Source organism: Lissotriton vulgaris, chromosome 2_1, assembly GCF_964263255.1.
Source record: "Lissotriton vulgaris chromosome 2_1, aLisVul1.2, whole genome shotgun sequence".
In the NCBI taxonomy this organism is placed as follows: Eukaryota; Metazoa; Chordata; class Amphibia; order Caudata; family Salamandridae; genus Lissotriton; species Lissotriton vulgaris.
The window spans coordinates 462,676,142-462,691,781 of NC_141687.1; the positions used below are offsets into that span (position 1 = coordinate 462,676,142).

At 46.3% G+C, this 15,640-nt stretch overlaps 1 protein-coding gene across 1 annotated transcript in view; it reads right to left on the reverse strand.

The window, feature by feature from the left end:
• ORMDL1 (ORMDL sphingolipid biosynthesis regulator 1) overlaps positions 1-14,762 on the reverse strand; it is a 69,592-nt gene extending 54,830 nt beyond the window's left edge. Inside the window, exons 1-2 of the mRNA XM_086955367.1 lie at positions 14,647-14,762; positions 8,529-8,710 (exon numbers count right to left, since the gene is read on the reverse strand). Of these exons, the coding sequence (XP_086811493.1) occupies positions 8,529-8,702 (174 nt within the window). The 5' untranslated portion in view covers positions 8,703-8,710; positions 14,647-14,762. The remainder of the gene's footprint in view (positions 1-8,528; positions 8,711-14,646) is intronic.
• Between the last annotated feature and the right edge of the window lie 878 nt (positions 14,763-15,640).

Here is a 15,640-nt window from a genome sequence, read left to right on the forward strand (position 1 = left end):
GTGGGTATCAGAGCGCTTTACATAAGTTGTAGAAGAAATAAGCACACAGCTCGAAGAGACAAGGCAAGGTACAAGTAGGACACTGCAACAAGAGTAAAAAGAAAATGCATAACAAAGGTAAATAGGGAGAAGGCTATGTGGCAGACAATAAGGATAAGAAGCATCAAGAACAAAAGCAAAAGGAACATTATGGTAGGCAACAAAAGGTCGCAACAGATGACCTGTAATAGTTACGATATTCAAAAAGTCTTGCGGAAAGGGGAGCAAAAGTTGCTAGATCAGTGCATTGTTCATTAGTAGTGCTTTAACTTCCCTTTTGAAGATAAAAGTGGATGGAATAAGCCTGGTCTCCAATAGCAGGGCGTTCAAGATTCTCCGGGCAGTGCCCAAGAATGTACGATTGTAGGTTTTAAGCTTATTGAATTTCTTTGGCTTGAGTAGCAAGGTGCCGGTGCTCCTTGTGGGCCGGGATCCCCCAGAAAGTTCCAGCTCATTTGCCAGGTAGAGTGGGGTATTGAAGTGAAGAGCTCTATGGGTCATACAAGCAATCTTTAATTGGATCCTTGCCTCAAAAGGAAGCCAGTTGAGTGATTTCAGGACGGTGAGATGTGGTTGTTTTTCTTGGAACCCGTGATGAGTCTCGCAGTCGCATTTAGCGAAGCTCTGATGGGGGCTAAGCTGAGTTTCGGTAGTCAGCATAAAGTCGCACTGCCATATTCAAGTCTAGAGATGACCAGTGCTTGTACTGCCGATTTGAAGTCCTCATGGGGCAGGTAGGGTTTGAGTTTTCTTAGGATGGACAGCTGGAAGTTCGCTCCTTTGGTGGATGCTCTGATGTGATCTTGCATGTTTAGGTTTTTATCAAGCAGAATTCCCAGTGATTTCGAGGAGTCAATGAGGTGAGGTGTGCAGTTGAGCGCAGTGAGATTAGAGAGATATTTCACAACAATGGGGGTTTGTCTAGCCGGTGCAATGAGGAGGAATTCTGTCTTGAGGGCGTTTAGTTTGAGATGATTGGCAGTAATCCAGTTTAGGGTTTTGAGCAGGGTACCGTTGAGAGCATGGATGTCTTCGGGGGAGGAAATGTTCATGTATGGTTGGGTGTCATCGGCGTACATGTGATATTGGAGGCTTTAAGAATTACCGTCAGTGGTGCCAGGAAAAGGTTAAAAAGCGTGGGGGAGAGCGAGGACCCTTGCAGAACACCCAGCAAGCAGGGACTGGGGTTGGATAGAGTCTGATTGGATTTGACTCTGAGTTCTATTGTTGAGGAAAGAGGCAAACCATTTAACACCTAGGCAGCTTTGAGTTTTCCCCTCCTATGCTGAGCTTTGAGTTTCCCCATTGTTCATGACGAGCTCAGCTCGTCATAAGCACAGCTGAGCTGAGCTCGTCATGAGCAGCGAAGGGGTTAAGGACCGTTCCTGAAAGACCCATTCTGCATTCAAGGAGTTGGAGAAGATTGTCATGCTTGACCGTGTCGAATGCAGATGAGAGACCGAGAAGATTAGTAGGCAGGCTTCATTGTGGTCCAGTAAAGTGAGAGCGTCATCCACTATGTGAGTGATGGCCGTTTAGGTACTGTGGCCAGTGCGGAAACCAGATTGGAATTGGTCGAGAAGCTGGAATTGTTCAATGTGTCTGCGCAGTTGTTCATGAATGCATTTCTCCAGAAGTTTAGCCAGGGTAGGAATGTTTGTGATTGGTCTGTAATTATTCAGGTCTTCAGGGTCAGCCGAGGATTTTGTAAGGATGGGCAGCACTAGGCCCTCCTTCAGGCAGTCCGGGACCTTGCCTGGACCGAGAGAGGCTTTTATGATCTTCGCCCAGAGCGGTGCTAACGATCCTATCATTTCTTTACAGAAGTTGGGGGATGGGGGGTCATTGAAGTGGTTTGAAGGTTTAATGGTCGAGAGAGTGTTGAGGATGATAATGTCATCGAGGGGTGTGAATTGACTCCAAGAGGCATTGTTTTTGGTAGAGCAGACAGACTGGCTTAGGGGGCGTGGAGGGGGAGGGGGAGATGGCAGGAGGGGGGGAGAGTAAGAGTGCAGCAGACCTTCGATCAGATTCGATCTTGTTCGACTTTTCTAGGAAGAAGTCAGCAACTGCTTCGCAATTTGGCTGCAGGCGTGCTAATTGCTGAGATTGGGTGGGTGCATTGTTGGATTGTGTTTTAATCAGCTCAATTGGTCGTTTCGGGCAATTCCTTGCTTTGTCAAGTTGGGATTTGAATAAGGAAAGTGTAGTGGATCTAACGAGTTTGTTGTTATCTACTTCTTTTGAGTCTAAGGCTTTTTAGAAGTTCTGTGGAGGGAGCGGATCTCCAAGTGCGTTCAGCTAGTCTAAGGCTGCATCTGTCGCGTTTAGGTTGTCGTTGACCCAAGGTTTGGAATCCTTGACAGGTATTCTTTTTAGTTGTAGTGGGGCAGTAGCATTCAGCGCAGAGAGCATGGCATTGTTATAGTGCTCGGTGAGGACGTACACGTCAGTCATGTTTGCAGGCGGTGGAAGGGAGTCATTGCAGTGAGTTATGAGATCAATCGCGCCAGTTTTGAGTAGCGATCTTTTCCAGTGTCTTAATTTTAGTGGTTGTGATCTATTAGGGATCCAGCATTCAAGGATATGGAATTTGACATAGTGATGGTCCGACCAGTCACAAAAAAGAATGGATTCGAGATGAATGGGGTTGGAAATGATTAGATCAAGTGTCGAGCCTAAGTTGTATATGGGGTTGTCGCAGAATTGAGATAGAGAGAGGTCTGTTAGGAAGTTCTTGAGAGTGTTGACCACCTGATCATGCGGGTCATTCCAGTGGAGGTTGAAGTCACCCAGGAAGATCTGTGGGTAGTGACTGCCCAGATTGGAAGAGGTGGTTTCCATAGTTTGTTCAATTAGAGGGAGGTTATCCCCAGGGGGTGGTAGAAGATGTGAAGGGAGCATAAGGGTCTGTTTGCACTAGTGATATCTATTCCTAAGTATTCACAGGAAGAGAGACTAGCCTAGGAGGATTGTTTTGCTGTGAGAGAGTTGCGGAATATGCAGGCTATGCCACCTCCTATTTTCTTGACGCGGTCTAGTCTGATAATGTTGTGGCTGGGAGGAACTAGTAGGTCGAGGATAGGGCCAGAGAAGTCATTGAGCCAGGTTTCTGTGAGGACAAGGAGGTCAAGTTCTTGGGCAAGGATGAGATCTGCAAGGTCTGCAGCATGTTTAACCGCTGATCTGCAGTTTAGTAACATGCAGTTGGGTGCGGTTTGTGCAGGCTATCGAAGAGTGGTGGGTGTGTGAAGGGGATCTGCATGAGATTATTGATGTTTAGGGCATTGGTGTTGAGTTTGGGTGCTCTGAAAGGGTTAGATGTAATGCTTTGGATGGGTTCCGAGGATTACATTCGAGCTGGGGGCAGGTAGTGGGGCAGTATGTGCTGCTCTAGCAGGGACTGATGTGAGTGAGTGCGGAGAGGTGTACGAACTGAGCAGGGAAATAATATTTGCTTCAGAAAAAGGATTCAGGGACCTGGAGGGTCTGGATGGGGAATTCGGGCAGGGGGTGGTGTTCCAGTTCTGGACTGAGAGAGTATCTGGTACTGAGGGAGGAATTATGTTGCTGGAGGTTCTAGCTGGGGCATTAGGATAAGGGTTGGCATTCCCGTTCTGGACTGGGGGTTTCAGCTGTATCCTATGCGGGGTCTCCTGAGAGATCTTGTTGGAGGAGAGATCTAGTGCCAGCTCTTCGGTTGACTCAATATGTTTTTGAATGACCATTTGGAGAGATATAAGTACTCTGTTTATTTCCTTGAGTTTAGCAGCAGGCTCTGAATGAGGATTATGTATCGCATGGAGGGGAGGAGGAGGATTGGACAATGGGAGGGGTGGGGGTGGGGGGGGGGGGAGACCCGGGCTGGTTGAGGGGTGGAGTCAGCAAGAGGGGTTGTCTCTTTCTGATGCGTAGGAGTGCAAGGGGAGTGGGCACAGGGATGCCGGCTGGGGGTAGAGGGGTTGTGCAAGTTCCCACTGTGAATTAGGGGAGTGCCAGAAGAGAGGGCAATGGAGTGGAGGTTAGGAGATGGGGGGGGAGGGGGTTGGGAGAAATCCCAATATCATGTAAGGGAATGCCAGGAGAGTGGGTAATGGGAGTGAGGTTCAAAGAAAGGGGGTTGGGGAAAGGGTGGTTAGGGGACGAAAGGTTAGGTGAAGAGAGGTTAGACTAGTTTCTGATGTGGCGCGGGTGAGCCAGGGAGTGGAGGTTAGAGGGAAGGGAGGTTAGACGAGATTCTGTTGTAGCGCGGGTGAGCCGGCTGTTGACTGATGGGGGTGGAGAAAGGGAGAAATGGTGGGTGATGTAGGGGTGTCGGAGAGGAGGGTGGCGCAGGGAGTACACTGTGTTCCCGAGTTAGTAGCAGGTGGGAGGTTTGGTCGGTGCAAGTTGGGAGAAGTTGGGGTGTCTAAGGTGGGGGGGAAGGGGTAAGGCCTAGAGTGTGGTGGTAGCGGTATGATGGTCAGTCCACAGGTTGAGACCCAATAGGGAGGGATCAGTATCAGAATCGTCTTGGGACGGGGAAAGAGAAAGGGGACGCCCGCAGCTAGGTTGCGTAGCTTTAAGGTGGGCAAATCTGTCATCAAAGATGTTAAGATTGAGATCGAAGGCCTGAATTAGAATAGTCCCATTGTTGTAGATGGACATTGTAGCATTTGCTCTAAATGTGGGAGAAGTCGTAGCCAAGAGTCGAAGGCCATGAGGGAACTTTTTTAGTTGAGGAGATTTTGAGTGAGGAGTGGAACATAGACCTCCACTGAGCTCTTCTTTTAGTGTAGAAGATCAGGTCGCTAGTGATAGTACCTTTTTTGGACAGATGTAGGAGTCAGAAATAAGGATTTCTGGATTAGCGTTGAGGAGTCTGTGTTTCAAAGCTTTTGTAGCATGTTTGGAGAGACTGGTCGGATACTTAATTATGTAGCTATTGGTGCCAAATTGTTCTAGTGTGGCGTCCATAATAGAAAAGGGTAGGGTGGGGTGAGGGAGCACTCTATGGAAGGGTGTATCGGAGAGAGGTCAGGGTGGGGAAGAGACTACAGGGAGGTGGCGGCCATTTTCGAGGGGTCCAGGGCACAGCTGTAGCAATACTGACTAGGTAGCGGCCATTTTAGAGAGAGGTTCTTGCATAATGAAGGCTGTGTCCTGCAGTAGGCCCAGTTAAACGAGAAAGGGGCAGAGGGTGGCCATTTCAGGAGACTCAGACTCGCTGGGAGATTGGGAAGCAGGCAGTCTTTCAGGAGCAATACAAGCGCGTAGCAATGGGAACTTACCCCCGCATCCTTAAGAGTAGTGCACAGCAGCCAGCAGGATTAAGCAAAGACAGCATTGATCCTCAGAGTGTGGAAGAGGAACCAGTCGCAGGAGCGTCCAAGGGCATCAGAGACCTCCTGTGCTTGCAGCCACTATCTACGGCGGCCTGAAGCAAGCCGGCGGCCTCTGAAGATCAGCGAGAAGCCTGAACACAATCCGCCAATCAGCGAGACGGTCGAGGGCATCAGCGTTGATGGAGGGGGTCAGAGAGCAGGGGGGAGGATCGAGCTCCTCCACTGCAACGGCAGCCAGCAGGACAGCAGGATTCAGCGCAGATATCGTACCTCGCCTGAGAACGAGCTCTGTGAGAAAATCAACAACCGAAGCGTCCGAGGGCATTAGAGACTTCTGTTGATGCCCTGGTGCCACAAAGTTACTCTCAGTTGGGGCCCGCGACCAGAGGGAGCCCGAACCCGAGTTGTCGGATCCTTCTTCAGTGATGTCGGAGGAGGGGGCAGCGGGGAGAGTGAGATCCGGAAAAAGACCCTGCTTAATGCGCTAGTCTCACCAGTGGCGGGCCTTGGACTCCACTCTCGCCAGGGAGGCATCAGGCAGAGTGGCTAATCACCCGGTAGAGGGGAACAGAACCAGTCCGTCCGGGGTGATTCTAGTAGAGGCTCAGTGTCCGTTGTGGTTCCCACAGCCTTTGTTTTACTACCAGTGAGGCTGCGGAAGTGCCCATCCACACCGGGTCATCGGCGGCGCGGATTAAACTGGCTGGAACGGTAGAGGGGAACAGAACCAGTCCGTCCGGGGGGGATTCTGGTAGAGGCTCAGTGTCTATTGTGGTCCCCACGGCCTTTGTTCACTACCAGTGAGGCGGCGGAAGTGCCCGTCCACACCCGGGTCATCGGTGGCGCTGATTGAACCGGCCGGAACAACGGAGACGATCTCTCTGTCACGAGCGTAGGTGAGGGCAGTTGCTTCAATGGTGCAGGCCTGGCGAAGGCGTCAGGTCAAACGAGTCACGGCTCTAATGATGCGGTTAAAGCGGTTCAACAGCAGGTAAGAAGCTTCCAATGATCAGTTGTGTTGAGTTGCATCTAGTAGTAGTCAGAAAGTTGTGCGACGTTGTTGGGTGGCAGGTTAAAGCGGGGATATCAGCAGATATGCGATCCCCAAACCGGGAGCTCTAGGAATGAGCACCTACTCGGCGGGGCAAACATCAGAGGCTGCAGTGGAGTGCTCTCACTAGACCGTACTCGCAAGGGGGCTTTGGGATACCCAATTTTGAATTATACTATATTACCTCTCAAGCTCACTATGCCTACTTTTGGGTGCACCAACCGAGAATATGCCACAAGTAGCGGCGGAGCACTGGCTCACACATCTGGTTCCGTTTTAAGGCGCGCTGAATTAAGAGCCCACTGGGGGGGGGGGTGGGGGGGGAGACATGTCTACCACTGTTACATGCACAACAACAGCCTGGATACGCATAGGACAAATGTTAAACGTTCCTCTGCTATATTCACCACTGTTGCCACTTACATATCATCCCTGCATGCCCCTTCTCCAGGAAGCAGTCTTTCACAAATTTAAGGAGCGCACACACATCAAAACTCGGGGTGACATGTACCATGAAGGTCAGTTTTGGAAGATGGAGCATCTCCTTCTTCAGGGCTTGCAGCAGACGCCGCTTGACGTATTTTTATACATTCGACTCAGACAAGGGGTTCGCTCCATAACACCGGACTTCCCAACCGAACCCCCGGCTCTAGCCCCACTGCAACTCACCCTCCAATGCACGAAAGCCAAGCGCTTAATATCACTAATATATCGTATAGTGCACACGCAGGAGGAACCAACCGCATTAACTAGAACGCGCTGGAGTTCAGCGCTGGGCTTTGATCTGACAGATGAACAATGGGAATACTGCTCTGTGCAGACAGAACAGGTTTCAGCCAGTAGTAGACTTCTCATAACCCACTGCAAATTCCTGCACAGGTTGTATTACACAGAGCACGAATGCATAGGTATAAGCTGAGAGAGAATGATAGATGTGATAGCTGCAAGCCCCAGGAGCGGATTTCCTACACCTAGCCTGGGAATGCCCAGGAGTACATGACTACTGGACTCGGGTTTTCGGTGCCTTGGGTCTAATGGTGGACACACATATTGAACCAACACCATTACTAGCTCTGTTAGGATACACCAAACCGATACGAGAGGTGCACCGCAGATATGTAGCCCTTGCACTATTAACCTGTTTGCTGCACGTGTCCGCCAACGGCTGCCGCGAGCACTACCTCGGTAGTGCTGCACACGTCGTTGGCCGACGCGCCCCCGCCCGTTTATTAGTACGTTCCGCACTGGCGCGGAACGTTCGAAGCAGTTACGGCGTTAATGGAGAATAGAAGAGTAACATGTCGGTGGGCAGGGGAAGGGCGCCCAAGTTCAAAGTCTGGATAGACGATTTGGTGTATTGTCAAGAGCAACAGCTCTCAACATATGCTGAATTGTTACCTGTAACTTCGAGACCCAAAGACATTTGGGCCCCCCTGCAGGGATACTTGCCAACGCACATGCGGACAGATTCTACAGAGGTATAGTTGGGGTGCCCGCATTATGAAATACCTCATGCACGAGAGGAACCAGAGCTGGGTAAAGGCTCCGAGGGTGGTGGGGATGACAGAGTGGCAACGGGCTTCACCACTAACTGATTAATGACGCAATGTAAAAACAATGCTGAATGCAGAGTTCCCTGTTGGTTCTATTATGTCTTGCCATGGACTATTGTACACTGTGCCTTTTGTTTCCTATGTAAGTAACATCTGGTGTCATACGGACTATTGTTGAGCGACACAAAGCTTTTGTGGAAGTGTATATTATATCGAACTGAGCTCTGCCTTGATGTATCCCTGTCGGTGCCATTGATGAACATGTGTGGTTTGTTTGTACCAAAAACAATAAAAAGAATTTAAAAAAAAAAAAAAAAAAAAAACTTTAATTGCTGCATGAAAAAGGCTAGATTACGAAGTGGCATTATTTTAAATTTATAGACCATTTTTAAACTTTAAGAGGAGTAAAAATAAAACTGCTCAAGTATAAAATGGGTTCACAACAGGTATGTTAATCTGTGGAAGACAGTAAAATAGAGACATGTAAAGACTATCAAAATGTAAGAAAGTAAGTGGCCTAAAACCATTCGACATCTACTGCACTACAGACCAGGTACTCACCAGATTGTGAATCACATTCGTTAAAGTCCATGCAACAGGAACGCTGAAGAATGGAATGCTGAGCAGGACAATATGAAGCATTCCCACTCCAAGAGCATAGGTCAACCACATTCCTCTACTGTTCATTACCCGTGTGTTGGGATTAACCTCGCTGTGTGCGACCCCCACGTTCATTTTTCAGCCTACAGGAAAGAAAGCCTCAAGTAAATACACTATAATCAGAACTACGTATGTGATGTAGATATTTCAAATAAGACAAAAGACCAGCAGTTTTAAACTTTCCAAACCTTACAAGAGCTACATTTTTGTTTACGTCAGCTATAACAAGGAGTGTGACAAACCAATGTTTCAGCTGGTGGGAGTCTAACACTAACCATCAAATGCTACAGATAGTAAAGTAACCTGGGCACTAGTGTAAACAAACATAAGCAGGTCCATTTGACGGCTGCCAAGGGCTGAAAACGCAGAGACCAGCTCCAGAGGGAGAAGTGTTCAACACTTTGGACATTGATCCAAATTTGGACTTAACCTAATAAACTGCTCCTCCAGCCTCGAAGCTCTGCTCTGGCGAGATCCAAGATATTGATAGGGTTTTAAAAAAATAAACTATCACAATGGTAGCGGTTGAAACACCATTTTGCCAATTCCCCCCAACCCCCCGAAATGAGGTCAGTATTTAATGCGGCAGTTAGGAATGTTACTGCAACAGACTACACTTACGCTATCATAGAGGGTCGATATGGAAACTGCTTACAGCAATCTCAAATATGAGAAAACTGATTTGTCTGGAGCATCCAAAATACAACGCATTCCAAGAAGGTTCTGACAGTAGTAAAATGTATTCAAGTACAGAATACAGGCGACCAGAAAACATATACACACATGACACATTATTTAAAAATACAACAAGAATTATAACACAAGTATTCCAATCAGTACAAAGATCTTCTTAAGTATTTCAGTACGTATTTTACTTGATCAGAAATTAGATATTGGTATTAAGAAAATCATCCATGCACAATATATATGATAGAGACAGTACTGAATATATTTGGGTTGTCCACAGAAAAACTGAAGACTGACTTGCATCAGTTGGAATACTTGTGTTCTAATTCTGGTTGTATTCTTAAATAGTAGGCGGTGTATACATAGGTTTTTCTGGTCCACTCTATTCGATACATGAATAAATGTTACTCCCATCAGAACTTTCTTAGAAAAGGTTGTATTTTGGGTACTGACAGATCAGCTTTCTCGGGATTTTTAAAATGTGCAGGACAAAATAATGGTTATGATCGGATACCTCTTGAAAGAATCCTAGATATCTGAGGCAGCAACAACTTTAGCACCCATCGATATGCCTCCAATAAAATGCAAATTCAATGCTTCCGAAGTACGTTGAACTATACCTGTGTGCAGACGTGGGAAATGTCCTTGCAAAAAAAGTGCCCCAAAACAGTGGAACTGGCAACAATGTCCATGTGCCAGGATTCAAAATGACAGATCGAAGCTAAAGCTGCTCTCCTTAAAATGCCACACTCAGATGGAAGTAAGAAGTGGTGGGGCGAGATGGAGAAATTTGCTTCTGGAGTCCGGCTATACTTCCGTTTCTTACACGATTAGCAGGGAGATCATAGGCTGAAAAACCTGCACTCAGTCTGCCCGCCACTCAACACAACCTCTTTTCGGATGTATCAGCACGGTTATGTTGGTAAAAAGGAGTCACAGCAAGCTCTGCTAATCTGTCTGGCTTCTCCAAAGGATAATATGACTCTAGGCAGAGGTCTTCACACTTTTTGATGCCGAGATCCCCTGTCAAAAACTTTTAGGTGTAGGGCTCACCTCACCCCCTCCTGAGAAAAATTTCTAGAACTTGGACCTCCTCATCATTGCAAACTATCGAAAGCCATAAATAAATGCCCCCAATTACCACAGCAAATCATTTATACATTGGGGAAATAAACAGTTTTTAGCCAACCAACAAAAGGGCCTCATTTATGAGGCATTGGCATAGGGCACAGCAGCGAGTCTCCTTACTGCGCTGCCCTTTGTAAATGTTGAAAGGGCAAAAATGAAATATGGTGCATTCTTGTCCTTTTCCCCCTATGCTGCCTAGCGCCAACATAGGCAGGATGGTTTTTGTGCTGGAAGGGGTACCTGACAATGCAGCACACATGGAAAGAGGAAAAAACGAGGAGAAATGAAAACATTTCTCCTTGTTGCGCCTGCTGTGGAGAGGCATATGGTTTTGACACTGCCCCAGGTTTACATGGTTTTGTAAATCTGGGGCAGCTTCAAAATCTGGGCGTTGTGTAGGAACACCGACTGCAATGCGATCTTAACATATAGTAAGGCGTTGCAGCGACTTGCGCTGCTTTGTCTGACTCCTTATCTATGAGGACATCAAAAAAGGAGTGAAGTTACACTCCTTATACCCGGCGCACAGCTTCTCTAGTAATTTTCCTATTTATTTAAACTTTTCCATGTTTCGCAACAATGAATCCATATTTTATTCCATAATTTTTTCACACTCATGAGATGAATGTCTTTGAACAGCTTCTAGTGCCACGGGTATGCTAATCCAAGCCTTTTTCCGGGCACAATGCAAAACAACGAACCATTGGTCAAATGTTGAATAAAAAGCAAATGCGACAGAAAAGGTGTGCACGGCAATCCTTGTGTATGATAATCCTTATCCATGAGGCCATGCAAAGCCATATAGGGCGACTTTCTCTTGCCTCATAGGTCTGATTGAGATGCTTATGCCGCTAACTAAAAAAATAATGGGAAGCAAGGAATTAAAAAATAAATTGTCTACTGAACTGTTCCATTGAATTGTGTGATAGGGTACCAAATCCCCACCAAACTATTACTTCGCACTACCGAGACCCTACTAAACCTGTGTTTCATAAACTACTCCATCTGCACGGCTGTGACTTTGAAACCAGCTGCCCACCATTACAAGGACAGCAATTCGGTTTGACATGCTCACGGCTGTTTTCTGTTACAGCAGACACCGGTCTTTCGAATGGCCCACTGGCCTTGCCATACTGATTGCTAGCAAAAATGATCTATGCTGCAGCTTTCATCAAATATCTTTATGATCAGCGACGGTTCTGCAACCTAATGCTATAGCATTTCCTCCTTACAAGTCCCCCACCTCAACAGTTAGTTTTCTCACTACCATGCCAGGACACGAGTGTGTTTACAAGTTTCTGTAGCAATACGTGGAGAGAAAAAAAAAGTTTTGCATCTTATTAAGAGTACCCTTTCATTTATTGGCAACTGATATGATTGTGCTAGTCTGGATTGCTCATTTACATTGTTTTGTGCTGTGTTGAGTGGGGTGCTCATTTCAAGTGTTTTGTGCTGTGTTGAGTGGAGGGCTCAGTTACAGTGTTTTGAGCTGTGATGAGTGGAGGGTCAAATATATGTTTTAATTCTTCATTATCCATTGTCACGGTCCTGTATGTGTTGTCTGCCATACTCCAATTATATGAGAAATACCCCGTCACAGTTTAGGCTTGGGAACCATCTACAAGAAGGTCCTTCAACATTAGCCCACCTCACATGGTCAGATCGCCTAAATTGGTCCAGGCCCTACACCCTAGAAAGGATAAAGTGGTGTCATATTTCAGGGTCTTAAATTTGCTAACACGGACAAGTTTTGATTTTCTTATAAAAACTACAAATGCAACATTCATTATAATGTCATACCAATGCCTTGCTTATTAGCTAATTCTAGGTTGTGTGAAGTCAGCAAAAGTACAGGACAACAAAAGACCTGTGACAACTAAAGAACTAAGCTCCGGGAAACCCTGACATTTGGACTTTGATTCCACCTTTTAGGAGCTCGTTCGGCAAGCGGCGTCATGAACTCCATAAACATGGAAAAAGGCGGTTTAATAAAGGATATTTTCTAAAGGTATCACATTGGACACAGATTTGAATTTTCAGACTACTATTTTGCCCTTATTGGCAGTACAGTGTGCCGTTTGACCAATACATTACACATTGTCATAACTACAGTGAACGTACATTGGCTGCTCATATCAGTATCCCACATTCGAGTCTTCATTAATCTTCGGTCAAATCTAAATTTTCTGTCAGAGAATCTAAGAAAATCTTCTTTTCACATGACCACAAACTCAGATAAGATTAAATGACTATGTTGTATCAGATTTAGCGCAGTGGCAAGACGATCGCTAACTGCAAAAATACAAGTCAAAAATGAAAAAAATGTACAATAGGACATTTTATTGTTTAACAGTACAGGGTTTCCTATAAACATCGAAACATTGACGTTGTTCAACAAAGGACAAGATCCCAGGTCAAACAGGATTACTTTAGAAGCCATCCCAGAGTCATTGGATGATCATCCAACTACCTTAGAAGTCATTTACACGTCATCAGACATCATCAAGCTCTTGAAGTCATCAGCAAGCTCAGAATGATGATTTGAGGATGACTTGAAAATGAGTATCTGATGACTTTAGTAGGTGTCATTATTCGTGATGATTTAAGGATGACTTGAAAATTAGTATCTGCTGACTTCAGAAGGTGTCATTATTCCTGATGATCTGAGGATGACTTGTAAATGACTCTCCGATAACTTTACAAGAGGACATTGTTCCTGATGACTTTGGGGTGATTTGAAAATAAGCATCTGAATACTTCAAAAGGTACTATTGTGTTTTCAATAAGTTTTTTTTGCGTCTGGTGATTTTAACAGGAATTGCTTGTCTATTTAAAGAGCACGTCCACCACTTTGGTTTCAGATTTCCAGAAAAATGCAAACTGTTGGATAATTGCACAATGAATTGCAGATAAACGTCTGACCTCCTGCAGCTGGGAGCCCCAGAACTCAAACACACCCTGAACCCCCAAATTAACCCTTGCACCCCAAAACCCAAACACACCCTGAATCCCAATATTAACCCTTGCACCCCAAAACCCAAACACACCCTAAACCCTAAAATTAACCCTGGCACCCCAAAACTCAAACACACTCTGAACCCCCAAATTAACCCTTGCACCCCAAAAACACACCCTAAACCCTAAAATTAACGCTTGCACCCCAAAACCCAAACACACCCTAAACCCTCAAATTAACCCTGGCACCCCAAAACCCAGACACACCCTGAACCCCCAAATTAACCCTTGCACCCCAAAACCCTAAACCATAAAATTAACCCTGGCACCCCAAAACCCAAGCACACCCTGAACCCCCAAATTAACCCTTGCACCCCAAAACCCAAACACACCTTGATCCCCAATATAAAATTAACCCTGGCACCCCAAAACCCAAACACACCCTGAACCCCCAAATTAACCCTTGCACCCCAAACCCACCCTAAAATTAACCCTGGCACCCCAAAACCCAAACCCACCCTGAACCCCCAAACCCACCCTAAACCCTAAAATTAACCCTGGCACCCCAAAACCAAAACACACCCTGAACCCCCAAACCCACCCTAAAATTAACCCTGGCACCCCAAAACCCAAACACACCCTGAACCCCCAAATTAACCCTTGCACACCAAACCCAAACACACCCTAAACCCTAATATTAACCCTTGTACCCTAAAACCCAAACACACCCTAAACCCTAAAATGAACCCTCGCACCCCAAACCCAAACATGCTCTAAACCCTTAAATTACACCTGGCCCCCCAAAACACAAACCCACCCTCAACCCTAAAATGACCATGTACGCCCTAAAATCCAAAAGCCCTACAAACCCCCAAATTGTTTATGAATGCGGAATGCCGGGAGGCGCAGCTGTGATTGCAAATTATACTTTCTGTACCCCCAGGCTGCACTTCCTTCATAGAGTATTTCCATAAACACATAGGGGCAGATTTACAAGCCCGTTGCGCCACTTTTAACATGGGAAAAGTGACGCAAAAGTGGCGCAAGGTTCTTGTAAATCTGCCTCATAGTTTAGTGGAATCCAATTGTTAGACTCATTAAACAAATGCGGACAGACCGACCTTCTCATGGCCCGAGAAATCAAAACAAGCTTTGTCGTCATGGTGACTGCCGAATTCACTCAATCACAATACTAACATACATTTTTAAAAAGCACAGCTGCCTCGAACACAATGCCAAAATCACCTACTGTAAACCAACAGTCTGCCGGCTGGCTGGGACTCGAACCGCAGGTCCTCAATGGAGAGCAGCTCTCTCAACTTTGCATATACCTGAAGCCGGAGGATTCCTCTTGCAAAAGCCTACGCACATCCGGGAGCGCCGGAAGTGAAGTCATTGGTCTGCGGCAAGATCGAAGACCGCCGTGAGTGCAATGGAAAAGGGACAGATGGATTGGCATCGGTCTCTTTATTGCAGCTGCTACCAGGGGGTAGATGTTAGTCCATCGGGGCAAGCTCCACGCTATATCTGCACGCGCCCATCCTGGGTCAGAGCCCCCATGCATAGCGCTGCCTGTCTAAAAAACGAGCAGCATCGATACTCCGCTCTCGGTCCCAGCTGCTCAATTTCCGTCCCAGACCAGCTTCCTCATTTTTCGGAAAGCACGAGTTTTCATTAAGGGGCCAAATTCAGACGCAGCTCCCTGCATGTGTGTGCTTCGTACGTGTTATAATGAATGCCTGTGTTGCAATGTGTGTGCATTATGTGTGTTTGATGTTTGTCTGTATCAGCCTGCCTGCTTGTTTAATATGCACCTTTTGTGTTTGAGCATGTGTATTTTTGTGTATGTGTGACGTAGTGCGTGCCTGTGTAAGTTGTGGAAAATTGCAAAAAGCCTAAAAAATGTGTTTTACAGCAAGTTCTTCGCCGTAAGGAAAAATAAATCACTGCCCGCGTATTGTAGGCCCCATGTTGGTTCCAAGTGCACCTGCGTGTATTCTAGACTCTCGACCAAATGGAACAGTTTTCGATCTACTGAAAAGTTGTCAATCAAAGAAGGCTAAACGCATTTATTTATGTGAATACTGTATATTGTTGAGCATTACTTGTGTCCTTGCAACTTGTAGTGAGCTTTCATTACTAAATGAATGAGTGCTCTGTTGTTGAATCCTGGTCACGTTCCCCAAGTTGTGTAGTGTGCTGCTCGCACATCTTCTAAAACACTGGCAGTTTTCATGGATGCG